The sequence below is a fragment of the Blennius ocellaris genome (genome assembly GCF_963422515.1).
Source record: "Blennius ocellaris genome assembly, chromosome: 1".
NCBI lineage: Eukaryota > Metazoa > Chordata > Actinopteri > Blenniiformes > Blenniidae > Blennius > Blennius ocellaris.
The window spans coordinates 26,947,299-26,973,677 of NC_137650.1; the positions used below are offsets into that span (position 1 = coordinate 26,947,299).

At 39.0% G+C, this 26,379-nt stretch overlaps 3 protein-coding genes across 3 annotated transcripts in view; all 3 read left to right on the forward strand.

Annotated features, from left to right (window-relative positions):
- The window catches only part of LOC308132882 (ephrin type-A receptor 6-like), a gene marked incomplete at both ends in the record, with an annotated part of 58,653 nt that extends 57,835 nt beyond the window's left edge, over positions 1 to 818 (forward strand). The window contains 2 exon segments of the mRNA XM_080500068.1: positions 55 to 204; positions 704 to 818. Coding sequence (XP_080356194.1) covers positions 55 to 204; positions 704 to 818 — 265 coding nt within the window.
- A 4,553-nt stretch (positions 819 to 5,371) lies between these two features.
- On the forward strand, positions 5,372 to 8,947 carry arl6 (ARF like GTPase 6). The gene is made up of 7 exons (XM_080512882.1): positions 5,372 to 5,501; positions 5,755 to 5,816; positions 5,976 to 6,044; positions 6,132 to 6,226; positions 6,440 to 6,569; positions 6,904 to 6,959; positions 8,096 to 8,947. Exons 1-7 carry the CDS (start codon positions 5,382 to 5,384, stop codon positions 8,119 to 8,121), a joined length of 558 nt encoding a protein of 185 aa, XP_080369008.1. The 5' UTR covers positions 5,372 to 5,381; the 3' UTR covers positions 8,122 to 8,947.
- Positions 8,948 to 13,159: 4,212 nt separating this feature from the next.
- Positions 13,160 to 17,305, forward strand: slc5a7a (solute carrier family 5 member 7a; the record flags this gene model as incomplete). The annotated part of the gene is made up of 8 exons (XM_080496209.1): positions 13,160 to 13,343; positions 13,776 to 13,889; positions 14,204 to 14,359; positions 14,492 to 14,640; positions 14,925 to 15,068; positions 15,400 to 15,553; positions 16,296 to 16,513; positions 16,631 to 17,305. 8 exons carry the CDS (start codon positions 13,160 to 13,162, stop codon positions 17,303 to 17,305), a joined length of 1,794 nt encoding a protein of 597 aa, XP_080352335.1.
- Positions 17,306 to 26,379: the final 9,074 nt, after the last annotated feature.

Consider the following 26,379-nt stretch of genomic DNA (forward strand, 5'->3'; position numbering starts at 1 on the left):
ACAGCTTTCCAACTTGTAAATTTGCATTGGTTAATATTGTGTTTGTTATCTTAGCTACCCTGACTCTCCGGAGGACATGCCGGATTACCCTCTGTTCATCTCTATCGGCGACTGGCTTGACTCCATCAAAATGAGCCAGTATAAGAACAACTTCCTTGCAGCAGGATACACAACACTGGATTCCATTTCTACTATGAGTATAGAGTGAGTGGAGCCACATTATATAGAGTGCAGCTGCAGTTTCAAAAAGCACACTTACAGGAAACAGAGGTAGCATCAAAAGGGGAAAAAATATTGTGGCAATGTAATGAAATTGACTCTGTTGTTGAGTTTTGTCCAGAAAACATGTCTATAGCATGCGTGTATCAGGTTGCCTTCCCTTGAATGTTTGTATGATATATGTCCTTTTTCACTGATTGATATTTTCTATGTTCCCTCCCCTAAGAACTGTGTTGTCATGAATTTGATGTCACTTTAATTTGCAAAGTATTCTACTCAGTGTATGTTATTACTGCTACTTTTATTGCAGCATTTTAACCAATGTCATGTCATTTTTACAGTGTTGTCATTGCAATTTAAAGTGACATGCATGGGTGCATCCTGTTTTTTTTTTTTTTGCATGCTTCTCTTGTAGTACAAGTAAGCCACCTGCTTTTGTCAAGCAATTCATTTAAAATTGCATAAATCTTCTTCTCCTCTTCAGCGACATCAGGCGCATTGGGGTCTGTTTGATTGGCCACCAGAGGAGAATCATAAGCAGCATACAGTCTCTTCGCCTGCAGCTCCACCACATCCAGCAGAGTGGCTTTCAAGTGTGAGACCATTGCACTGAGTCAGACTGTGTGCACACACTGAGCTGGAAACAAACAGAGCTCCTTGGCATCGTCATTCAACTAATTGCACAAAACACCAGACTGTTAGGTGTAGCAGGTACCACATGCTGCTCATGTGAGGGCAGTCTGCTGCTGGACCACATGCGGTCCAGTCACTACACACTCTTCATCTTATGGATCATTATTAATACAGCCTCCACAACAACCAACCTCTGTCAGCATTGGCCCAATGCGGTCTCTTTATTATCTCAGCAAATACTAGCATTCACTTGAATTTTGGACTTCCTCTCTCCAGTGTCTATTCAAGTGTTCACCGATACCTCTTCTCTTTCCAAGTGACAATCCAATGGTCTCTATTGACAGTGAATGGTCTCAAGTCCGTTACCTCATGACGAGAGAAGATGTGGATAGGATGTATCATGTGGTGGTGTGTGCAACAGTGATTTTATTGACAACTTTCCAGCTGGTTCGTGAAGCAATTGAGCAGAAGTAAAGATAGACATTATGAAAAATACAATCATGATTTTTGAACTGAAGACCGCTGAATGTCAAAAGATTTTATAGAAAATATATGTTCGCTCCTCATGATAATGCAGTATGTCTTGTACAAAAAGTCTTGTGAAAGTTGTATGTTTTATTCAGTTTGTTGGTTCCTTAATAAACAGCCCTATTTTAATACTTAGTTTTCTCTCAGGCTTCAAGCACCTCCAGGCCTTAACACTCATCTCTCCTCATAACAGGCTGTGGGTTGCTCGCGCACACACACACACATAGGTATCCATGGATCCCCTCTTCGCTTCCAAACACACACAATGACAATGACCTTTTAATTGTCGCCCAAGAGACTGACACGTTTTCTGGACAGAGAGAATTGTCAGGTGAGTTTGTTAAGGAGTGCTCGTTGGTGGCTATAGGAGAAAGGCATATAACTTTAATTATAGAAGACACTAACACTGCCTGTGCTCAGGTCTCTTGTGTTTATATAGCAGATATTGTATTGTATACAGTTGTTTTGCTCACAAAAGAATGAATTGCCTACTCACCATTATTTTAATTTATAATTATCCACAAACTATATCTTAAATGGCCTCTCAGAATGTTAGTAAAATATAAAACAAGACAATATGCAGTTTGACATATTCTAGAAGAACAGAGGTGGAAATTTAATCACAGGAGAAAGCTACTGCAAATAGCCTAAATGTTTGTATTTGCTCTGGGTTCTCCTGCTTCATTCTACAGCCCAAAAACATGCATTTGAGGTGAATGGCTCCCTATAAATTGCCTGTGGGGGTGATTGTGGCTATAAGTGTGTGACTGATTATGGTTGTGCATTGAGGAACTGATGACCTCTCCAGGATGGTTGCGCTCAATAGTTTTTTTCCCCCATTGTCCAGTCATACACAACAGCAAATATTGTATTAATCACAATTCCTCAGTTGATGCCTTTGTCAATATTATTGTATAAGTCATGTGTTTTCAAAGGCTTATATTGGCACAATTTAGTTGATTTCCTGCTCTAATACAATTCATTAAAATGAGTCAGTGTCAGTGAAGTAAAGTAAATAGAAAACTCTCTTGTGTGAATGAAGATCACACTAACTATAGATCACACTGTAGTAATAGTCTACAGCAGTGAAGTTACATGATAGGAAGGAATTAATATATTTGCATTTCTCAACTTTTTGGTGAACTTATGAAGACATGCTGAGGCTGCATATCATTGTGGTTTGCATTCTTGTTTCATTGCCTTATTCTGTTTGAGTCCCAGTTAGGGTTTAGGGCTACTTTTTATGTCTGTAGTTCGCATGTGTAATATGTTTTGTCAGCGCATTTTTTTCTTCTGATGGATACATGCTCTCAAGAATCAAAGTAGATTGAAGTTGTTGATGACTGTGGCAACTCACATAGATGCTAAATTGCATATATGACTGTCATCAAAGGTTGAAATGACAAAACAGGAACAAAGGCTCCCTTTTGGGTCATTTCGAACATATACAATAACCACAGCTGTGAGTGTGTGTGTGTGTGTGTGTGTGTGTGTGTGTGTGTGTGTGTGTGTGTGTGTGTGTGTGTGTGTGTGTGTGTGTGTGTGTGTGTGTGTGTGTGTGTGTGTGTGTGTGTGTGTGTGTGTGTGTGTGTGTGTGTGCATCAATATCTCTATATCATATCCAGTATACCCCACCTTTTATCTTGTGGTGGTGAAGTGGTCAGCCCTCTCGCCTCATAATGAGACAGTGAGTCTTGAGTTGGGCTTGTTGTGATTTTGTGTGAGGTTTGCATTTTCTCCCTGTGCATAAATTGACGTTCTTTATGTATTCTGGTTTCCAATCAAGAAACATGCATTTGAGGCTAACAGGTGACTCCAACCTTCACCTCCTGGTGTGAGTGTGAGTGAGTGTGTGTAACTGTCCCTGTGGTAAACTGGTGTGACCTGTCAGCTGTGATCTGCTCCTTAATCAAGATAAAGTGAGTATGGACAATAATATACACTGAAAACATGTGTTGCTTGTTAAATGTTAAAACTGTGTTGAATGTAAAAACATTTGATTTCATTTTATTTATTCATTTTTTCATTTGAGTTTTAAAAGATTTCTACCCTAATTTCCAAAATGATGGTTTGGTACACTGCATAAGGTAAACAATCAGTGATACACTTTTCCAGTCAGATACAGTGAGATACAGTTTCATGAATATAGTAACTTTATTGTCCTTATGTGCCACATATAATGAAAATACAACTGCTGCTTACTCTGTGCTTATAAAGTGTAAAAATGTAAACAACTTGTAAGCAGAATAAAAAATACATAAGTATGAAGTCTGGAAAGGGGGACAAAATGTACACACAAGACAAATCATGAGGTAATATGAAACAGGGTTGCATGTGGTGGAAATTACAACACTAATATCCAGCCCACTGATTACAAAAACAAACAAAAAAACACGATAGAAGAGCTTACATTTGTCATTCAATTACCGGCTTGCACACTGACTGATTGTGTTTTTATGTCTCATGTGAGAATATGTGCATTGTTAATTTACTATGATACACATTCTTATCATTCATTATTTCCCATGACCAGACTCATACAAAGTCTACAATTTGTTTTTCGGGACTATATTTGTTTTTACACAGTGAATTCAAGTCATCATATATATATGAGAGATGAAGACTCAGAAGTGAGACCAGAGAATTTTTACATATTTATTTGTCCTCGTTGTTCCTCAGCAGCAGTTATTGTTTTCCTGCATCAGCGTTGGTCCTCGTGCGTCCTGCAGGGGGAGCACGTGAATCTGTGGTCTCATAGCAACACAGTGTAAATAACTCGTCGGTGTTTTTATTCTGTGCGCTACACGCATGTGATATACGCGGAGACATGAATGAAGCACCAATTTGACGCTGGGAATTACACGAACCAACCCGAGGACACTTAAAACGGCTGAATTGCAGGTAAATCACAGCTCTCCTCCACAGGCTGCGGAAGGATAAAACGAGCTAAGGTTAGCGCGGTCAGCCTCAGCTGACGCGTTAGCGTTAGCATTAGCATTAGCTATCTTACCACAGCGTTTCCATAAATAATGTCACCTCTCTGGTACTCGCTGCGTTTTAAAACGATCTCTTTCTTGTGTTTTGTATCACTTCTCTAACGTTAGATGCGGTTACAGGAACTGAACTGAGCAGCGGCTAAACATTAGCTGAGGCCAGCTAGCAGTAGTGAGAAGAGATTAACTAAATGGCTGTTAGCGAATGTTAATTACATCCAGACCTGTAACAACCTCCTGAGCAAACACGTTAGATAAAGCTACAGGATGGCTGATAAAGGTCGCCAAAGCTGTATTATAGGTCTTGGTTTTTCATGCGCAAGCACAACTTTCATGTCGTGGCTAAACTTAATCATGTTACTTTCATGTTTTCGTGTTGAAGAAGCAAGTGTCTCTTCAAGGAAATGTTCAATTAATGTATTGTCTTCCTCAATTCAAACACAGAGCTGTGGGTCCTTTTTTTAAATGCTTTGATTGTGAAACTTTTGATATGCTGCTATATACTGCACGACTCTTTCACATAACAGTAAACCTCAACATTGTATCAGATTAAATCAAAGGGCCTTTTCTACATTGTATGCACATGCTTACATAGAATAGAATAGAATAGAATGGCAATATATTACTAATACCAGAGGGAAATTCTTTGCAGCATTTCTCCACACAGAATAAAATATAATAACTAAAAAAGTTAATGTACCAAATGTGTAGAATATTAATCTTTGCAAGGGTTAACAATGGGGGGAATAGAATTGTCAGAAAACACAACAATTACTACTTACAGAAAGTAATGTTTCTCCAGAAAGAAATCAAATAAAAGGTTACACATTAATCGGTGGTCTGCATACTAGAAGCTCACAAAAAGCTTTTTCTTTGTTATCAGTCCACACATGACTCTTTGAAGATTATTATAATAATCAGCATTATTATTAATAATATCACTTGAGTGTTGCGGGTTTCATTGTCTTTTTTTTCCCAGACAAACAGTTGATGGTAGTTGGCTGGCCAATGGGGCTGTTTGACAAGTTGGCCGGATGGCTGGGGTTGAAGAAGGAGGTGAATGTGCTTTGTCTCGGTCTGGACAACAGTGGAAAAACCACCATCATCAACAGACTCAAGCCCTCCAATGTAAGTTCATCCAGGGAATATATATATTAACCAAAAATACTTCATTTTTGACATTTGTGTAGAATGTCACATAGCTATAAATGTGTGTGTGTGTGTGTGTGTGTGTGTGTGTGTGTGTGTGTGTGTGTGTGTGTGTGTGTGTGTGTGTGTGTGTGTGTGTGTGTGTGTGTGTGTGTGTGTGTGTGTGTGTGTGTGTGTGTGTGTGTGTGTGTGTGTGTGTGTGTGTGTGTGTGTGTGTGTGTGTGTCTTTCAGGCCCAAACACAAGATATTGTCCCAACAATAGGCTTCAGCATAGAGAAGTTTAAGACGTCCAGGTATCTAAAACAAAAAACTTCAGTTTGTAGTCACTGTTTAAATATTCTTATACTTAATGATATCTGCTGCCAGTTAGTTTTTTTTTCATCGCAAGTTTATTATATTTATATTATTTGTTTCAAACTTGACTGACAAGACAATCTTGTCTGTTCTTGAAGTCTTTCCTTCACAGTGTTTGACATGTCTGGTCAGGGCCGATACAGAAACCTGTGGGAGCACTACTACAAGTGAGTCTTCTCGTGGAACAAAAACAGCATTAACCTTTGCTCTTTGTATTATTTTTAAACACGGTAATGTCTCGACTCTCCCCTCAGGGAAGGCCAGGCCATCATATTCGTCATCGATAGTGCAGACAAACTGAGGATGGTGGTGGCCAAAGAAGAACTGGACACATTATTAAATCATCCTGGTAAGGTTGTGCTTTTTGAATTTTTTTTGTCTTTATCCCTGAGCATGTAGATTTGTTTTTGCTTTTTCTTGGAGTAGTGGTAGTGTGCAAGTCATTTCATTAACTAAAGCAAGGACAAATGTTTATTTTAGGTCAGTTTGGTTTCAAACTATTGTTCCTTGGTTTGTCGAGGTGAAAAGCAGTTCCGATTTATTGTACTGAAACGTCTTGCAGATATTAAACACAGGAGGATTCCCATCCTGTTCTTCGCCAACAAGATGGATGTGAGGGACGCTTTGTCTTCTGTCAAGGTCTCCCAGCTGCTCTGCATGGAGAACATCAAAGACAAACCCTGGCACATCTGGTAAGAACTTACACACATGATTATTTCTTCACTGACTTTTCCATGGAAAGAACAACAGTAAAAACCCTCTTCTCATGGTATTTATTCAGCACGCTTTTCACATGACTTTAAACATACTGTTACATTTGCATTTGATTGCTCCATCACCAAAGCCGACCCCATCTGACTGTGAGTGAGGGCAGGATACAGCATATGTCAGCAAAATAGACTCAGAATAATAAGAAATGTGTAAAACCTGAACCACAATCAAAGCTGTCTACGTGTCATCAGTTTTAAATTGACCAGGATGCAAGACTGCAGTTGTTTTAAACGTTGCTTTGTTTTCATGTTTCAGTGCCACTGATGCTCTGAAAGGAGATGGTTTACAAGAAGGAGTCGACTGGTTACAAGGTACAATCAGATCAGTTCCCCATAAAGTTTTTTTTCTGTCATTATAAAGTCTATTTAGTGAATTTTGCAGTTTCTTTAAATTAAATACATTTTAGTGTCAGAAACATGGATTTCTTTACCTACATTATCAGAATGAGAGGATAAAAGCTTGTACCTATATCCCCAATAATTGAACAGTAATGTGCTTTAAGCTGTATGTATTGATGTCGAGTTTTACACTCAGTTGATCCACAAAACAAAATATTTGTGCTAACTTGTTCATTCTTGTGTTTTTTTAAAGAGAAGTTTTCATCTTTTGTCATGTTTCATGACATTTTCAAAGTTAAATGTTCTTTGTACCTTTTCAAGTGTTTTATTTTATTTATTTTTTTGTCTTTATGTCACAATAACCAGTTGGTTCATAGATCTTTCTCACTCTTCCCAACATGTACGCTTTCAGTGTCTTCATTTTACACCTCAATAATTGTTTCATACAAAGGAAACAGCCATTTTAGCCATTTTAATTTCAATTTTATTTATATACACTTTGTGACATCAAACTTCCTATTTGACCCAAATTCACAAAGCCCTCCTCTTCCAGTGATGCTGGCCACACACTTATTTAAAATCGCTCAGCCTGTCAGAGCCTGGAAGCAGCATATAACTGTGTTTAATACTGCATGGTACAGTTTGTTCCACACCATCAATGTCTTCTTTTTTTTATGTTTTGTGCTTTCATTCAAATCCTTACATAGATCAAATTATACAGTGAGTATTGACTGTGTCATCAGTGCTGTTTCATTCATTGTCTTGTTGTGTACTTATAAAAGGTCGTAGAACAATGTTTAGTCTCACATTCCTTTGGTTGTTGTGTTGTATTTTAAATTTTAAACTAGAACTCTTTATATCCCCAAAATTAATTATATGCACCGAGTACTGCTGATATGAATGCTTTAAAGGAATTATGTTCCTCAAGTCCATCCCTTTTTGAAAAGCTAAAGCCTTAACAATAGCTGTGAAATGTCTGTTTCAATTTCCGCCCCTAAACCTGGAATCAAAGTGTCATCTGGAAGCATCAGAGTCTGCAGCTGCTCAGTATGTTTCAATCCTCACACACACATTTCTTTTGGTTAACTGTATTTCTCTTGTTTTTCCAGATCAAATCAAAACAATGAGAACATGAAACCGTGACGAGGGACCAAACAGAAGTAGCTGCAGCTGAGGAGGAGTTTTTGTTTTTGTTTTTTTTTGTTTTTAATGAAATAAGAGGTTAAGAGAATGTTTCTAATGGGATATTCAGATGGTTTGTTATGTGTTTGGTTTACTTAGAAATATTGGCTCCTCTGATATGAAGTGAGAACAGACAAACACTTTATTTCCTTCAGACAACTGCTTATTTATTTTTAGCTATTCCTACAGATCATCACCCTTATTCACTTCTAATCAATACAACAAGTCTGCTAAAGTACAAAAAATAAAAAAAAGAGGTGAGTGGCTCTGTCAGGGTAAACTTAAACTGAAAATTAAAAGAAACACATCAGATATTTGAGGGGTTAAAACAGCAAACCTTTAATTATAGTAGCTCCCTCCTCTTAAATATGCCAAATCTGTTTTAGTGTGTATTTTCTTATGTCTCTCAGGGCTTCTTTTCACCGTTTCCACCGATGGTCATTCGCCCAGCAGAGGCAGTCTTCTGCCACTGGTTTTACGAATACAAAGATTGTCAGAGAATTATTTGAAATAGTCATGGCCTTTTTCTAAAACTTGCACAAGGACCATCTCTTTGTCACGAAAGAACAGCTACTTTATCTTTACTGCAGCTAATATTACATGCAGTTCTGTCTGTGTTTAGGTGATACTGCTCTATGCATAGCCATACTGTGTGATACGTTTGTGAGAAACGGAATGTTTCATAGAGCTCATTCGACTCCTGTATACATTTCCATTTGTAGCTCAAAGTGGCTCTATTGTCATAAATGAATGTCAAGTTAGTCTGTAAAGTTTCTTTGAGAACCTGAATATTTACTCTATAAAGGTAATTTCCAACCAGTATTTTTGTCTTTTATTTTTGTCAAACTGAATGAATTTTTTTTTATATATACAATTGATTCAATCCTCCAGTGATTCAAAGGGAGAGAACTATAAAACCCCTTGTTCGGTCTGCACCGAGTTTATTATGCAAGCCTTTGATCCGCTGCGTCAGCCTCAGACTGAAAGCTGCTATTAAAAACAATTTGTGTGCAGATCAGAACAAATGGTGACTTATTTCGGTCCGATTGCGTTTCAGCTAAACTGAGTTTCATAGCAAACATGACACATCTTCAATGTTTTTGAAGGTAAAAAGGAAAACGGACCATAACTTAACTAGTTTTTTTATATTCTTTGTGACAGATAGTACATGAATGCTTCATCTTGATTCTAGAAACTCTATTTTTAGTTAAACATATGTTGTATAATACAACACAACTGATAATACTTTGAACTAAATATCTTTATTCTCTCTTTAACCAAGTGCAACACATTCAAGTCAAACTTTTCAGCAGATTACCAAGTAAAGCACATCTTCAACTGTACAACTTATCAGATTGCTGGTTGAGGTGTTTGTGTTTATGTCTTGCAGCTATCATAGCAGGTACACAGTCCTTATGCGATCATAAGTCTTGTTCTTTTGAGCAACTCACTTTAGTGTCTGACAAGTTCTAGATCGTCCCTTCAATCTGCATCCATATATGAGTTGCATGTATTTTATTTATTGAATCATATCTTCTGATAATAAATACTGGGAGAATGCTGTTATTGTTGCATCTCTCTCTCTCTCTCTCTCTCTCTCTCTCTCTCTCTCTCTCTCTCTCTCTCTCTCTCTCTCTCTCTCTCTCTCTCTCTCTCTCTCTCTCTCTCTCTCAAACATCTTGAGTGCTGCCAGCAACAGCTGCTCATTAAACCTCAAGCACTTTTGAACTGTTGTTCATGCAGTGAAACGTAAACATCCACTTCTGTAAATAATGAGCTTTTCTCTTGTTACGCTTTGCCACATGCTAATTCTGTCCATCTTTGTGCCAGTATATCCACATTCATAAACCCATAGGCTGTTTGGGCTTAAAACGGGTGTAAATATGGGGAAGCTTAGCTTCAATGTTTGATTTGAACAAGTGTCAGGGTCATGTGGTAGCCATCTGTCAAACATTTAGTTAAGAGGTTTTCCAACTTCTTTCCAGATGCTTTAGGTTTTGGCACCAACACTGAAAAAGCACTTGTCAGCTGCCAAACAAGACCATGATACAAACTGTATCAATTACTCAACTTTTTAAATGATGTTGTAGGACATGGATATCAGTTTGTTATTAAATATTCAATATTGATTCAAATATTAGCTCCTAGCCCCACATGCAGAAATTAGTAATCATCATAGAGTCACAAAACAAGAGGAAATGCGTGTTTCGACTGGGAACAAGAGAACCCAGAGAAAATCGTTTTTCTCCACACATGGACAGCATGCAAACTCTGCACAGAAAGGCCAATTAGCCCGGATTCAAACTGGGGATTTGAGGAAAGAGTAAGTGCCACTACTCCACAATGCAGCACAATCATCATCTACATCTTATTTTTCATTAACAAGCAACCTTATTAACACTATCCCTTCAACTATATAACAATCAGATAATATTTACCCACATGATGAATCTTTGGACCAGTGGTGTCAAACGTACAGCCCAGGAGCTAAAGGACCCATAGAATTAAAATGAGGTGTGAAAACAACATTCATTCTTTAAAAAAACATTTTTTTTGAATAAGAGACCTGAGACAATAGATCAGTGGTGCAGCAGTGAAATCTACTTTATTGATAAATGTCAGGAACATTCCTAGCAAAAACCTCAAAAGGAGACAAAGTTCAGAAAAATCTGACTGAGAGCAATTGAAAAGATTAAAATGGCATTTAATGAGGAAAAACTTGGTTTTCCGGCAAGAGAACAAGTCATAAACAGCCTCATCTTAGAGCTGTGCAGGAGTTGTCCAAAGATTTTTCTGTGCAGCCCCTTTTTAAGTAAGTGAGAATACACACTTTAATCCATGGCGTCTTAAATGACAGTTGTAAATGGAACAGTTTAGGCAAAGATAAACACAGTCATTTAGAAATCCTCATCCTCCCCTAATTTCCTCTCTGAATACCTCTTTGATAATGGTGAAAACATCTTTACTCCACAGTGCAGATGACAAACACATCCTCTATAACAAGTAACAGCATCACATAAAGACACTTTAACAATAAAGTACCATGAGCGCCCAAGCCACACTGTGTGACCCAACACACTAGGTTATTATTGTTATTATTATTGTGTGATACATCACTTCATTCAGTTTCAGCATTCACATTTGCATTTTCTTCCGGAAATGCAAACCTCGAGTTAGACAAATAAACCTAAGACTGATTCTCTGTCCATGGTACTGATACATGTATTCTGTTGTCTTGCCACAAGAGGGGGTTGTATGTAACACAGTGGTTACAATAAATGTGTCACGCGTCCTCTTAATTAGTAAAGCCTCTCTAACGAACCATCGCCATTGCGCCGGTTGTAAATATCTGTCCTGATATCTTGTGCCAGTTTTTATTTCTTTATTCTTCCATTTTTTTTTTCATCAGGCAGACTGTATCGTTAAATCTCCCCGCTGCTCTTCAGGATCCATCCTAATTGGATACCTGTCAGTTTTGACAAGAGTAGTCCAGATTAAACGGCTCCACCCGGACAAGATCATTAAACAGAACATAGCTCATTGGTATATCCTGAAGCAGGGCAAGTGGCAGAAACACTAAGATGAGTTGTAATTGCTCTAAAGTGGGAAAAGCATTGTCTGTGAATTCTCACTATGAAAAGGCCGTGGGAAGGAGGAAAGTACCGAATCATTTATTTATTCGTGTGTTTCAAGTACTTTCTCCAAAGAGTGTGTCGAAAGAGTGTGTTGTGAAGACTATTGTGTTTTTAATGAAAGTGGAAGTAGATAAAAAAAAGACTGAGTGAAGTGTATCAGGAGCTTGGAGGAACAGTTCAAGTTCCACGTGAAAAACACCACTGCTCGACAATTAATTGATATCCTAACATGTGTGAATGCAACGTGGTGTTAGCGTTTCTGTCCAGCCCTTCAGTGACTGGGTGCTTAAATTGGTACTCATGGAGTTCAGTTTGTTTTATCCTCTTTCAGTCACATCAGCCATGCCGCGCTGTGACGTGTTTCCATGCAAGGTGCTTCATTACGAGGGACGTTTGGTCTCTCTGACGCGCGTCTCAGTCCTCTGACGGCACCTGCCCCCTTATAAGCCTCAGTAAGTCACCAGAGAGACCCTTACTAACACTTCATCTGACTGTTCCTCTCAGTGCAGGACAAGGAACTCCATAGGAACTTCTTAAAACGTCTGATATGTTCCCAATTTTCCTCCGATGCCCACGCACATGACTCTTTTAACACTCAAGGTAAGCTTTCCAATAATTTACTTAATGATTTACTTATCAGTCGATTTTTTTAAAGTTTTATGAAACAATTGTAATATCAAAGGAATATTTTGAATTTATGTGGGTGTTCATGTTGTCGACGATAGTTTTTGTTCTGTTTTTTTCTCCTTGTAAATTGCATACGGCTCTTAGTTTCTGTCGGGAATCCCGTGCGTAAAGGACATTTTACGCACGGGATTCGTCACAAAGAGCTGAGGAAAGATTGAAGAGAAAGGGACTAAAACAGATAGTCAAGGACATTGGATGTTTGAAAGTGGTTGTCACACATCTGACTTTTTTACCTGTTATGGTAAATTTTTAGGCTGATTGTTTTACTTTAAACAGTAATGATGAAAATGTTTCTTTTCAAGTATTTTTCACCTTATACTAGACGATGATGTGGCACGAATTATGTTACAGTTTGCTATATATTCAAATATTGGTTCAAATTTTACAGTGAGTCTTGCTTTCAGTGAGGAAAAATTCCCCCGAGCTTTTCCTATTTAAATACGTTTCATTTTGTGGGTTTTATATTTCTTTTGAATAATCAGTCAAGAGGAAACAATCATATTCTGAATCGATTTCTCAGAAATAGATCACAATGTAGGCACTCGTCACTTACCACAAATCCCTCGTTCATTTGGTTTCAAAACAAAAAGTTGAATTGAGAAAATTCTCCTTTGTTTCCACGTGCAGGTCTTGATGTCGTCCCGCTCCTAGCAGTAGACCGCTGCGACAATGACCGTTCATGCGGAGGGGCTTGTGGCTATCGCGGTCTTCTATCTGCTGATCCTGTTCGTCGGTATCTGGGCGGCATGGAAGAACAAACACTCCGGGGAGGCAGAGGGCACGGACCGCAGCGAAACCATTATGGTCGGTGGGAGAGATATCGGACTGTTCGTGGGTGGATTCACCATGACAGGTGAGTCAAGTTGTTCTTTTGTTGAATGATGTTGACATGAGCACTTTTGGGCCTTTTTTTGTTATGTTTTTTTCTTCTTTTTTTTTAAATAAAGACATTCCCTCATCAGTCAGTTTTGTTTTTTTCCCCCCCAATTTCCCCCCTAAAGCAACGGCAATGCCACTCTTACTGCTTTTTATTAATGGATTTATGAATGGAAGTTTATGTATATCTTTCTTTCAGGTCAATACATTTCGAAATATTTCACAAATTATAAAAAATATAATTATATGACATTTCAATATGTACAAGAAAAAAAAGTGAATACAAATGAAGAATAGAAAAGAGATAAAAGGTTTGGATTTAAATAAGTAAAATCAATTTTTATTCTATAGGCTAATGATTATTTAAATAATTCTAATGTTTAATCTAATTTGTTTGTATGTTTTACAGCGACCTGGGTGGGAGGAGGGTACATCAACGGTACAGCTGAGTATGTGTATCTTCCAGATTCTGGCTTGGCTTGGGCTCAAGCTCCCTTTGGATATGCTCTCAGCCTGGTTGTTGGTGAGTGGAGAAGGTTTCTCATCTTGAATATGTAATGGCTCTGCAATGTCACATAATGACACTGAAATAAAATCCATATAATGACATACCAGCATCACCCTGATTGAAATGATAGGTGTCTTCTCTAATGAAACTGTTGCACGTGTTCTTCTGTCCAGCACGTGAATCATATCTTCCTACTTTAAATATATATTGTTTTAAATTCCTTTTTTTTTTTCATTGAGATTTAGATTAATAAGAGTCTCTTGAACCAGACATTCTGAAAAGTGGTCACCTTAATTCTCTGCCTGTCATATGTCCACGCTTTGTCATAGGTGGTCTCTTCTTTGCAAAGCCCATGCGCTCACGAGGTTACGTCACCATGTTGGACCCATTCCAGCAGTTGTATGGGAAGCGTATGGGTGGGCTCCTCTTCATACCTGCCCTCATGGGTGAAATCTTCTGGTCTGCTGCCATCTTATCTGCACTTGGTGTGTTTAATTTCCTACTTGATTGAATATGAAAGATAGTGGTGATCATATGGGGTGTACACTTTGTTGGATTAAAATGACACTGCAGCTGTAATAATATTCTTCTATCTGTTCATCTTGTCGTAATTGCAGGTGCGACACTGAGCGTCATCGTTGACATCAACATTAAGATGTCAGTGGTTATCTCTGCACTCATTGCCATCTTTTACACTCTGGTTGGAGGACTTTATTCTGTTGCCTACACAGATGTTGTCCAGCTGTTTTGTATTTTTGTTGGCCTGGTAGGTTCATATGATTGTTACAACTCAGCAATTTGTGTAGTGAGCCTGTGTCTTCATTAGAGCTCTGTGTTTTATCTTTCACAACACTGGATGAACATGTGTTAAATCACAGAACTGTGGACAAAAGTAACAGGCACCGCAAACATTTCTTAATGAGCGATGTGTGAAAATTTGGGGCTCAGTGAAATTGTATCTCTGTCATATAGTGCTGAAAGTAAATAGTAGCATCAAACCTGTAAGTTTGTCCACTTCAGCTGTGTGCTTGTGGTCTTCTCTGTCTGCAGTGGATTAGTGTCCCCTTTGCTTTGACCAACCCTGCGGTGACAGACATCACTGTTACTGCAGTGAAGCAGGTGTACCAGTCACCCTGGAGAGGCAGCGTCAGCAAGAGTGACACGTGGGTCTGGATCGACAACTTCTGTCTCCTGGTACCTACAAGCTGTTCGTCTCACACTTCTTGATGTGGCAGTACATTTTGGGTGAAGTTTACTGAATCAAAGGTGCAAGGCAGGGATGGCCATATGTTTTAATATGCTTCTGTCCATACCGTGCATCATTTTTTTCAATTTCTCAGTAATTTTGGTTTCGTAATGTTAATTAAATTCCACACAATATAGCAATGGAACCCAAAGTGCCTGCAACTCTGAACTTTATACAATCAAAATCTGTAGCACACTTTTCTCTTGATGTAAGCAATGTCAACTGATCGCCACCATTTTAGACTTGCAGAATGTTATTTGGCCTCTATTTGTGTTCCAGATAATGGGAGGAATCCCATGGCAGGTGTATTTCCAGAGGGTCCTGTCAGCCTCCTCTGCCACTTACGCCCAGGTCCTCTCCTTCCTGGCTGCGTTCGGGTGCCTCGTCATGGCTGTGCCCTCCGTTCTCATCGGGGCCATCGGAGCCTCTACAGGTCAGAGACGCATGAGCTTGATTATGCACAGTCTATGTTTTGGGCTGCTGTTGGCTTGTTGTTTGTGTGTATTTGTTTGGGCAAGGGGGGGCTCCGGGTGGGTCTATGTTGCCCTTAGATCTGAGAGTGTCTGGTAAATAGCAGCTGGTTCACCTCATCTATAATGAAGCAGCAATCCATTTAATAACCATGCTGGTTGTGTAAATATTACATTAGAGGGAGGCAAGGGACCAAATTAGTGGTTTAAAATCCAGATTTTCAGGCATCACATTCCTCAGAGAACAGGTGGATACATAACTCTGTCATGTCCTTTGCTGAAAGATGAACTATCATGTCAAATATATATCAGTATAAACATGTATACAACAGTTAATGTTATCAGTTAGGCTTAACTCTCAACCTCCTTTATTTATACTATAATGTTTTTTCACCTTTATGTATTTCCTGTTGAGTTGATGAAGACCAAATTTACAACACAAGATACTAAATAGACGAAGTTTCATGGAAAACACTGTTTTATGTCCATTATTTAATACATGATCAGACATGGAGGAATACGTGTGTGTTGTAGCTTTAGCTTGACTTTCAAGTTGTGTATTGAGTGAGCAACAACATAGTATTCATTTGTGTAACTTTTTCTGAATTTTAAGTGTGTGAACAGTAAATTAGGTTGTAGTTGTACAAATTCACAAAGTGTATTATTTGTTATTTTTCATGCTCGTTTGATTTTTTTTTCTCTCAGACTGGAACCAGACAAGTTATGGTGCCGTACCTCCTAAAGACAGGGAACAAGCCGACATGATTCTACCCATCGTGCTTCAGCATCTTTGCCCACCATTTGTCTCCTTTTTTGGGCTGGGTGCAGTGTCTGCAGCAGTCATGTCATCTGCCGATTCCTCCATCCTCTCGGCGAGCTCCATGTTTGCGAGGAACATCTACCAGCTTGCCTTCAGACAGTCAGTAAGTACAAGTGTTTGTGCTTATTCAGGCCAACAGATGGCTTTGCATTTTGTGCTGGTTTTAGTCTGGTCTTTAGATGTCACAATCCTACAATCCCACCCCTCTCTATCTCCTCAGGCATCTGATCGCGAAATTGTGTGGGTGATGCGAATCACTATCTTTGTCTTCGGCGGTCTTGCCACCGTGATGGCGCTGGTAACCGGTACAGTTTACGGCCTCTGGTACTTGAGCTCAGATCTGGTTTACGTCATAATCTTCCCCCAGCTGCTCAGTGTGCTCTTCATCAAAGGAACCAACACGTATGGCTCCGTGGCGGCGTACCTGTTCGGCATGGTGTTACGTATAGGTGGAGGTGAACCCTACCTACAGCTGCCGCCCTTCATTTATTACCCTGGCTGGACGATTGAGCAGCGGAAACACCACACAACGGGAGAGTTGGAGGATATTGTAATCCAAAAGTTTCCCTTTAAGACCGTCTCTATGTTGGCCTCCTTTCTGGGAAATGTTGCTTTCTCCTACCTGGCCAAGTACCTGTTTGAGAGTGGCAAGATTTCTCACAAATACGACTTTCTCGACGCGGTGGTGTCCAAGCACAGTGGAGAGATTATGGATAAGACGACACTTGTGACTCGTGGCAACAACATTGGGCTGTCGGAGATGGCGCCCGTCAAACCACGGCTGAGCGTGACCTTGGCGGCCGCCTTCACACGCCGTGACACGCTGCCGACAGAGACGGTGGAGGAGGAGGAAGAGGAATCCAGCCCCGACTCCTCCCATCACGATGAGGAATGACAAAGTCAGTATCCAGTTGAAAAAAAAATAAAGAAAAGAAAAGAAAACATGGCACTTGACTGAACTGCCAGAAAGCTGCCAGAGAACCAAGAGACTACAAGCAAACATTTTTCCTTTGGACTACAAAGTACATCAACCTGCAGGATATATAGTGTAGCAGCTTACTTCTATGTCCGGACATGGAGCTGTGTTCCTGTGACGTAAAGCAACACACGCACACGCACACACACATGCACACACACGCACGCAGTTCAAGATAGTTTATTGTAATGAATTCAACATATTTTGACTGGTTTAGAGATATACTGAAAGAAAACGTCACCAGGATCATTAAAAATATCCGACCCGAGGAATTGAGATAAAGATGCTGCGGTAGTACGATACTTAGAATCAGTAATGAAACAGATGAATAAGGTGACGTAGCTCCAGCACAACCATCATTAGAGGGGGTGTCACTCACAATATATGTACCAGTCAGATAAAAGCAATAACACATACATACACGTTAACATATGTACAGCTATTATAATAGAACTGCAGTTGTGACAAGGCAAAATTAAAATACTTAATGTAACTAAATGATAGAAAATATTATATTTTATAACTTTTATGTGTCATATGAGGCTAATTTATTTATTTTATGCACAATCAAAAGTCCAGTACCCCTGAAATAGCAAGATTTTGATTTATAAATAAATTATTAGGCAAAACCATAGTTCTCATGTTCATTATGGATCACTATTGAACTACATTTAACGACACTGTATCAAGAAGAAAACAATCCATGTGTCATGCTGAGTAGAAAATATACAAGCAGTAGAGATGGTATAGCCGATTCTAGCTAAATAGCTACTATTCTCATTAATATCAGTGTAGTTGCAGTTTTAATCATAAGAATTGGTGTGAATTAGTGTTTAAACTTATCTTGTATTCAGCTGCCTTAAAGAAGATCACGACTAGAGATACTTTTATTTCCACAGTTCTGACTTCATTGTGGTCAGACTGTAGTGAACAAAGACTTGAATATGAATGTAACCTCCACAAAAGATCTGCATATAACAAATAGTGTACTTCTGCTAAAATTTTGTTTATGACTCACAAAATCTTAACATCTGCTGCAGAACAACATCGTGGCAGGTTCTGAATCAGATTTGTTTTTTGTCTTTAGCAGCGCTGTGCAGACTATTTTCTCTGTGACGTGTATGTTTGTATGCATATGAGGATAGAAAGATATATACAGCAAGGGTGGTAAATAATATTCAGATGATATGAAAGAATGCTGTCTAAATGTTGATTTATTTTTGACGTCAAAAAATGAAACAATAAAAAAGAAAATAAAGGAAAAGATCTTACCTTTTTTAGAAAATAATATACAATTTCACTTCATTTTCAGTGTTGATGAAATTGTTTTGGCAAAATTTAAAAAGAACTACATTTTATTGAGTGTTCCTATGAGTTATATTGCAGGATTGTATGAAAAAATTCTCTGAAATGTCTGTTAATCTTAAAACAGCTTCTGAAATTTGTGGGAAAGTGATATTAATTTGGGACTGCTTTATGTGTTTCTGGATCCAAACAAAAGTGATTCATCACTGCTTGTCTGTTTACCATTTTGAAAGCCTTTTTGAACGTTTAGAACAAATATTAGGGAGGAAAATAGGAAATTGTCATGCCCAAAAAATATTGCAAAGAGTGTTTGTTTTTTGTTTTTTTCATGTGTTGATTCACAGAAATAATACCTGACAAAATTTTAGTCCATAAAGAGTCTGGATGTTTTATAGCTACTTCTGATAATGTGAATGTTTTGTTTTAAATGTCATATTTTAAGCTTAATTTTAAGGCGTTTAGCTGCCTTCCGTTTTGGAATAGCTTTGTTTTTCCCTTTGGAAAAATGTTGGGAATGAATTTGCTAGACATTTTCTCATCTGTAAGGCCCTGCAGCAAGCTGGATGTTAGACCGAGAATAAGAAGCTGTCCGAAAACGTGACTGAAATTACGATCGCTTGGCTTGCGTCTTTGTTCCCCTCCTTGTCCAGAGTGAAAGACGGCATCTTAAAATAGCTCTCCTCTCTGGTTATTTACATTACTTTAAGTGCTGGAGTCACTCTGGTCTGGGACTTGGGGAGGAGCCACTCAGATGTGGGTGGGATCGTGAGCATTTGGGCAGGGAGGGCGAGAAGGGGGTGTAGCTCACTGGCTTCAGTTTCCATCAGAACTCACGAGCTCTCATGCGCAGGAATGACGCAAGTGCCCCACCCTTCCACTGCGCCTCCTCCCTCCGTCGTCTGTGTCCTTTTGGACGCCCTTGAGAACTGAGACCAATCCCATAAAAAGAACGGAGGGTGGAGTAAAAGAGAGAGAGGGTCCCATCTCCATTCATAGAAAGTATCTCAGAGAGCACTCATGATAATTAACAATTATGAAACAAAACTGTCACTTGTCCAGAAGTCAATCCATTTATTCTGGGCTTTATGGAGGAGAGGCAATCGCTGGGGGAGGGGTTTGTGCAGGCGACGAGCTTTAAGAGAGCGTTTGGATGCAAACCAAAACTGATTCATTCTACGGATACATTTAGAGTGTCCTCCGATGTCTTTGCTGGCGTCATTGAGAGTTTAGAGAAATGCCTTGCTCATTTTAAGTGTAATGATTCATATTTATATTTGTATTTCTGCTCAAGTGAAACTGGATTCCAACCATGCTTCCATAGATGCAGAAGATGATTAGTACTATTGTCAATGCAATACTGTAGTTCTGGTCACATTGCTTTTACTAATTAGGTTGTTATTCTATTGTCGATGGTGAATTTCTTTTACAATTTGTTCAAATGGAGTGTTTAACAACTTAAACCTGAGTGAACCTGCTCCAGCTGTCTTTGTTTAATTCTTCCTGGGTATATTCTTTCTAGACAAACCCTTAAAGATTTAAAAAAAAAAAAAAAAAAAACCTAAACTAAAAAAGGATGAGAGTTCTGGGAATCCAGGTCCCACTTTGCCCTGATGTGGACATGGGGATGAGATTACTGGGAACAGATAAAGCAGTCTGAGTGACATCTCACATTGCTGCAGGACCCAATTCAAGGTGACTGTCTATGTGTCAAAAAAACTACTGATTGTCTTGATTATTTGGGGGATTTTTTGGGGGGGAAAGCCTTGAAGCAGACCCACATCAAATTAAATGTTAGGTTTCCTTATTTTGAACAACATAAAATGATACTTGTTAATAGCATCATAAAGGTGGATGCAACACCAACACAAGTATGTGTTTGACTATAACAAATAATTAGCGTTTGGGTTCACTTTGGCATTCTCTAGCACGATAAGACGATATTCACTGTGTCATGGTGAAGAGAGAAAAGAGCTACATATTTTATATAAAGGGCCATTTCAAACTCAAAGCTCATTGTCTGTCACCATGTTAAAGCAAATGTGTTCATGTTTTCAACGTGTGATTAGTTCAGTGTTATCTTGTATTTAGTCTCTTGAAAACAATTTATCTGTGATTTTATTAAAGACAACAGTAGGAAGTTACATTTTAACTGTATTGCCCTGCATTGTGAAACAGTAAATCAAGCTTGGAGCTTTAACAGAAAGAGTCTAAGTGATGAAGTTTAAAAAGGCAATCTCAAAATTCCTCATGCATATCATATTATGATTGCAAAGTTCAGACTGGTTAACGGCAGAGAAATTTTACCGGATTGAAGCTCCAAAGATCCTCAGCCCTCCAACGCCGACCTGTCAGTACTCTGGAATGTCAAGTCTTAACAGATATACAAGTACAGTACAATTTTTTTTTTTATTTGTCTTTATTAAGAATACTTTTTTTTGAGGGGAATGGAGAGTGAAGAAGAGTTTTGGTTTGTGGATGTCGTTCCTCTGCTGATACGACACTAGACAGCTCATATCTCATCTGAGGCTGAGGCCTCACATCATGTTGGTAGGTTACTATTTATGTCCTTTATAAGTAATGTCCCCTGTAATGTAATTACAAGCAGGCAAATTGAAACATGGGGAAAAGACAAGCGATGAAATGGGGGGCATGAAAAATAAGGCATGTTGGTTTTATATGTTACTGTATGTGTCGCGTATATTCCTCTTCTTTTTTTTTCTTTAGACAAACTGGAACAAATACCTGCTTTATGCATGAGTACAAACATGTGCACAAACGTACAGACTTACACACACAAACACCATACGATAATGTCAAGTCTAATTGTTTCCAATATATCTCTCCATCTCCTCCATTAGTCCTTCCAAGCAGCTGAGGAGCATCTATGGCAAAATGAATGTAGTGGCTGCTCTAATTCAATCAGCCAGGAGAACTTAATTATGAAAGCAGCTTTGTTCTTCTCTGGTTGGCTGCAGGTAGACTGTCTGGAGCTCACCGCAGGAATGAGACAAAGACACTGCAATCTGTAAAAGACCCACTAATTCTTAATGAGTCAGAGCCATGAATCAGCCTCACTCATATGAAATTAGGGCCCGAAAGAGTTTCTCAGAGCTCATGAGACAAGATCTTACGACTGTTTGGAAAACATCAGCTTTCGACTGGATCAATGAAAACCAGATTGTCCTGTTGCATGATGGTCCATGTGGGGAGACTGGGAAGCTTAAAAAACGTATGAAAACTGAAGGCACATGGCTTAAGTTGAATTTTAAATTTTTCTAAGACAATTTAATGATGTCACTGCATTTTTTTCCCCACCAGTTTCTTTGGAGGTTAATGATGATGTGTACCACAAAATCTACTGACCAATGCAATATGACACATTGCATCAGATGTGTTTTTGTTCATGTGAGGAATGCTCTGCTTTACAACAGGTCTCCTCAGCCCATCTCTCTTACAAAGACAGAAAAGAAGGCGCATGCTGAATGGATCGTCTTTTTTTCCCTGTTCCATCCCATAGAAAGTCAGCAGGGAGAATAATGTAGTGACCATGTACACGCACAGGCACACACATAGAGAAACACACATCAGCCCCAGGGGACCTGTTCACTCTCTGAATGGAGGCACCAAGGGAAGGAGGGCGGATGGGACCCATGTGAACCATTCGCATACACACAAGTACACACACGAGCAGTGGTGAGGATGGGGGAGGAACAGAGGGCGACACACAAAGAAAGCAAGATGTGACATTTCAGATTGAACATGTTGTTCCAAATCTATACTTTTAAAGTTAAAAACCTGTGATTATGTGGTTGAATGTTACAACGTGTGGTCTGAAACAGTATGGAAGGCAGTTTTTATGTTGTATCGACTGCAGGACTGATGGATTGATGTGGTCAAGCAATGGAAAGGACGGAGACGGGAATGTTAGGAGGGTCGTTGCACCTCTTAGCTCATCACGACGCCTATCAGGCTGCAGCCCCACCCTGTCTTGTGTGTGTGTGTGTGTGTGTGTGTGTGTGTGTGTGTGTGTGTGTGTGTGTGTGTGTGTGTGTGTGTGTGTGTGTGTGTGTGTGTGTGTGTGTGTGTGTGTGTGTGTGTGTGTGTGTGTGTGTGTGTGTTTAATATCGCAACCAGCGCCTCGGCTGAATCTGAGCCAGAGGATCCATTAGAGCTGATTGAGGAGCACAAGGGTGCAGCTATAACCCTGAAAGAAGGTGAGGAGAACACACACGCGCGCGCGCAATGCAGACCAGCCACATAAAAAAAATAGTAAAAATATGAGTACAATGAGTACAACTGGGGCCTGCATCAATGAGTCAGGCAGATTAAGAAAAGCACGAGCACAGAAATACCTGCAGCAACAATTATGATCACAAACATGATCAAGCTATCCATGAACCTCTAAATGTACCCAGTAAATTGGATATTGAGAATAAATAAGTCACTTTGACTATAAAGTCAGCAGTATCTGATTTAGTCGGCACACGACATATTGCAGTGATTTATAATAATAAGCTCCGAAACAAAAGTTACACCTTAGTTTTTATTGCTGTTCATAGACACACATTGAACGCCACATCACAGGAATGTTGACAACAGATATCATTAGAGTTTAATGTATATTTGTAACTTTTTCGGATACATTCTCCCCTAAAAGTAATAAAAAATTAATAAAAAACCTTACAGTGTAACTGTAAGAAGTGAGACACCCTGCAATGGAAGAAGACCAACACTTCACAAGGAGATTTCTTTTAACATGAACATTTTTGAGGGTAACACTGCATTTAACGAGGTTGTTTTTTTTGTTTTATTCATGTTTTGCTATTTCATTACAAAACAACAAGCAACAAAACAATGTGGAGTAGTTCGAACTCTGGCCTCACATCAACCCTGTTCCTGGTTTGAGTCCAGTTGGGAGCCTTCCAGTGTGTAGTGAACATGTTTCCTCTGTGTGTGCATGGGGATCCTCCAAGTACTCCAGTTTCAGACCGCAGTCCAAAAACATTTGTTTGAGATTACTTGGTAACTGTTTGCCTGTAGGAATGAATCAGAGTGTGAGACCATCTGTCTCTCTGTTGTTGCCTTGTGAAGGACTAGTATCCTGTCCAAAGACCTTTGACTTTGCTCATAATTTGCTGGAATTGACTCCAGCCCTCCCACAACCCTGGAATGGACCTCTGAGCAAGCCACTCTGTCTTCTACAGGAAGAACACAAAGATGTAAGCTGCTGTGTATGAGTACTTCTTGCTGTTGTCTCTGAAAATGCCTTTTATAGATAATTAACCCTGTACAATTCACAAAAACAATGTAAAACACATTTTGTATTCTTACTGTAGGCGCATGAACAACTAACTGACGTCAACATCCTGGAGGTGATAAAAGATTCTTCTGTCACTTCCAGTTTTTGAAAACAGCACGGTGTTAAGGGGAATTCTTCTTTGAGCGTACATGCTGCCGAATTTTGCTGTCAGGTCACAGGAAATATTTAAAAGGAGTGAGCACATATAGCACTTGTCTGTCAAAAGAGTGTTTGCAGATACAGAGCAACATCTTTGGTATGGTCTTATCAAACAATAATTATAATTTGATGCACCACCTGTCACACTTTTAAGCTTCATAATTTAAAACCTTCTCTCATCACCTGGTTTATTTATTTATACACCACCCTATATAATCAAGTCATTTTTATGGGACACTGAGCCACATTCTGAAAATCTCCACAGTTCATAAAGGGTTTTAAGTTCTTGAAAGCCATATGAACTGCACACAAAAACTCTGAAAGCCAGGTTATTGTTGTTTTTTTGTTTTTTTAATGATGCTACATTTGAAGAAATAAAAAATATCCACTTGTGGGAGAAGAATGAATCCTCCAAATACAAATATACGTATTTACTGTGCATGATTTGTACAGACATTCAGTTTATTTCCCTATATTCAAGTTTTGTGCTGGCAAAGAATAAGAATCGACATCTATGAGTCTATATTTCTGTCTGCTTTTGTCTTGTTTTTCATTTTGCATAATATTGGTGACTTAACTCGTGATTAATTGCATTTTAAAAATTCTATTTTAAATTCACTCCAAGAGGAGTGAAATGAGATGAGCAAACGGAAGGGCAAGTTCTCATTCATATGAAATATAACCTACTTAATAATCAAAAACTTGAGCAAGTGTAGGAGTTTTATTGACTCACTTACTGTGGGTTGAATATAAAACTTACAGAACACCACAGATTTGCAAATTGTATACAGGCAGTTACTCAGTACAACTGTAAACCAACAGTTACTACACATGTAGTTAAATTCAAATAAGCACTGGCACATTGTAAACAAGCTGTCACTTACTGCAAGTCTAATGTAGTGTGAGTGGAATTAAGAACAGCCTGAATTCTGATATGAATGTTGACAATATGTGGGCAAAACATAAAGTAGACCTTTCGTAATCACAGTGAAAAGACTCCCTGAGAGATAGAGTTTCACATTATTCATAACGATGCAGGTTGGTACTTCTCCAAACTTGAGTTATCCTTACACCAATGTGTTTGTTGAACTCTTTGGAAGTATTTGTACTTTGGCTCAAGACAGATGAAACAGGGAAAAAAGAATCAAATGGCAAACAGTCAAAGTGCTTTTGGGAGAGAAAGAGACTTCGTGTGCAAAGAAAAGGAGAATATTTCTGCAGTTTCTTTTTGTCTCTGAACGGGGAGAGGTTCAGTGGCGAGGAGCTGAATGAGGGCAAGAAAGGAGAGACAACACATGGATGATGGGGCGGGTGCTGCAGAGGCCTCACTCCAGTAGGCTGCAGAGTGACAGTGTCTGGCCGGGTGTCACTTCGGGGAAACTGCTTTATGTCACAAGCAGGACAAATGATTTCTCAGAGGGGTGTGTGTGTATGTGTGTGTCTGGGGTGGTGGGGTGTAGGAAACCAACACTGCACACGCAGACACACATGTGCATAACAATACTGACACACATGGGGTGGCAATAGCAGCCACCCTTGACTTCTATATTCTACGCACCTCAGATTTGACAAGTTTCTTGTAGCTCTATGGTAATGCAGTATAAATAGATATGATAGCATGCATGTGATTCATGAGAATACTGTTATTGATGTCATTGTATTTTTGCTGGAGTGATCCATACATACATACATACATCCATACATACATACATCCACAAGATGGAGACACTGAACAAAAATATTGTTGTTCATGTAGGTTTGATTATGAATAAATCAATACAGTGGACAGTGTCTTCAATCTAAAATCATATCATCTTAAGCAGGATTAAAAATAATTTCATTCAAAAACATTTTAAAAGACATGTGCGTTATGTATGTAACATAAAGCCATCGGTTAAACAAACCCATTAGAATGGAAACTTAAGGAAGAGATAACAGGGAGGATTTTCTCTCATAGGAATAATAAATGACGTGTCACACTTTTCAGGTAACCTTCATATTATCCAGGAAATGGTTGGGGAGCTAAACTTTACAACTTTCTTCATCCAATTATCTCCTGCCAGACGATGAGAAAAAGGAGCTAACCTTTTACAGCGATGACACAGACAAAAAGGGGAGAGTGGTCAGGCTGGCAATCTTGGTCTGGTGAGGTGAGGGAATGAGGAGAAACTCTATCTTCTTTTTTTTTTTTTAATGATAACATTTATGATCAGTTTGTGATACAGCTGTC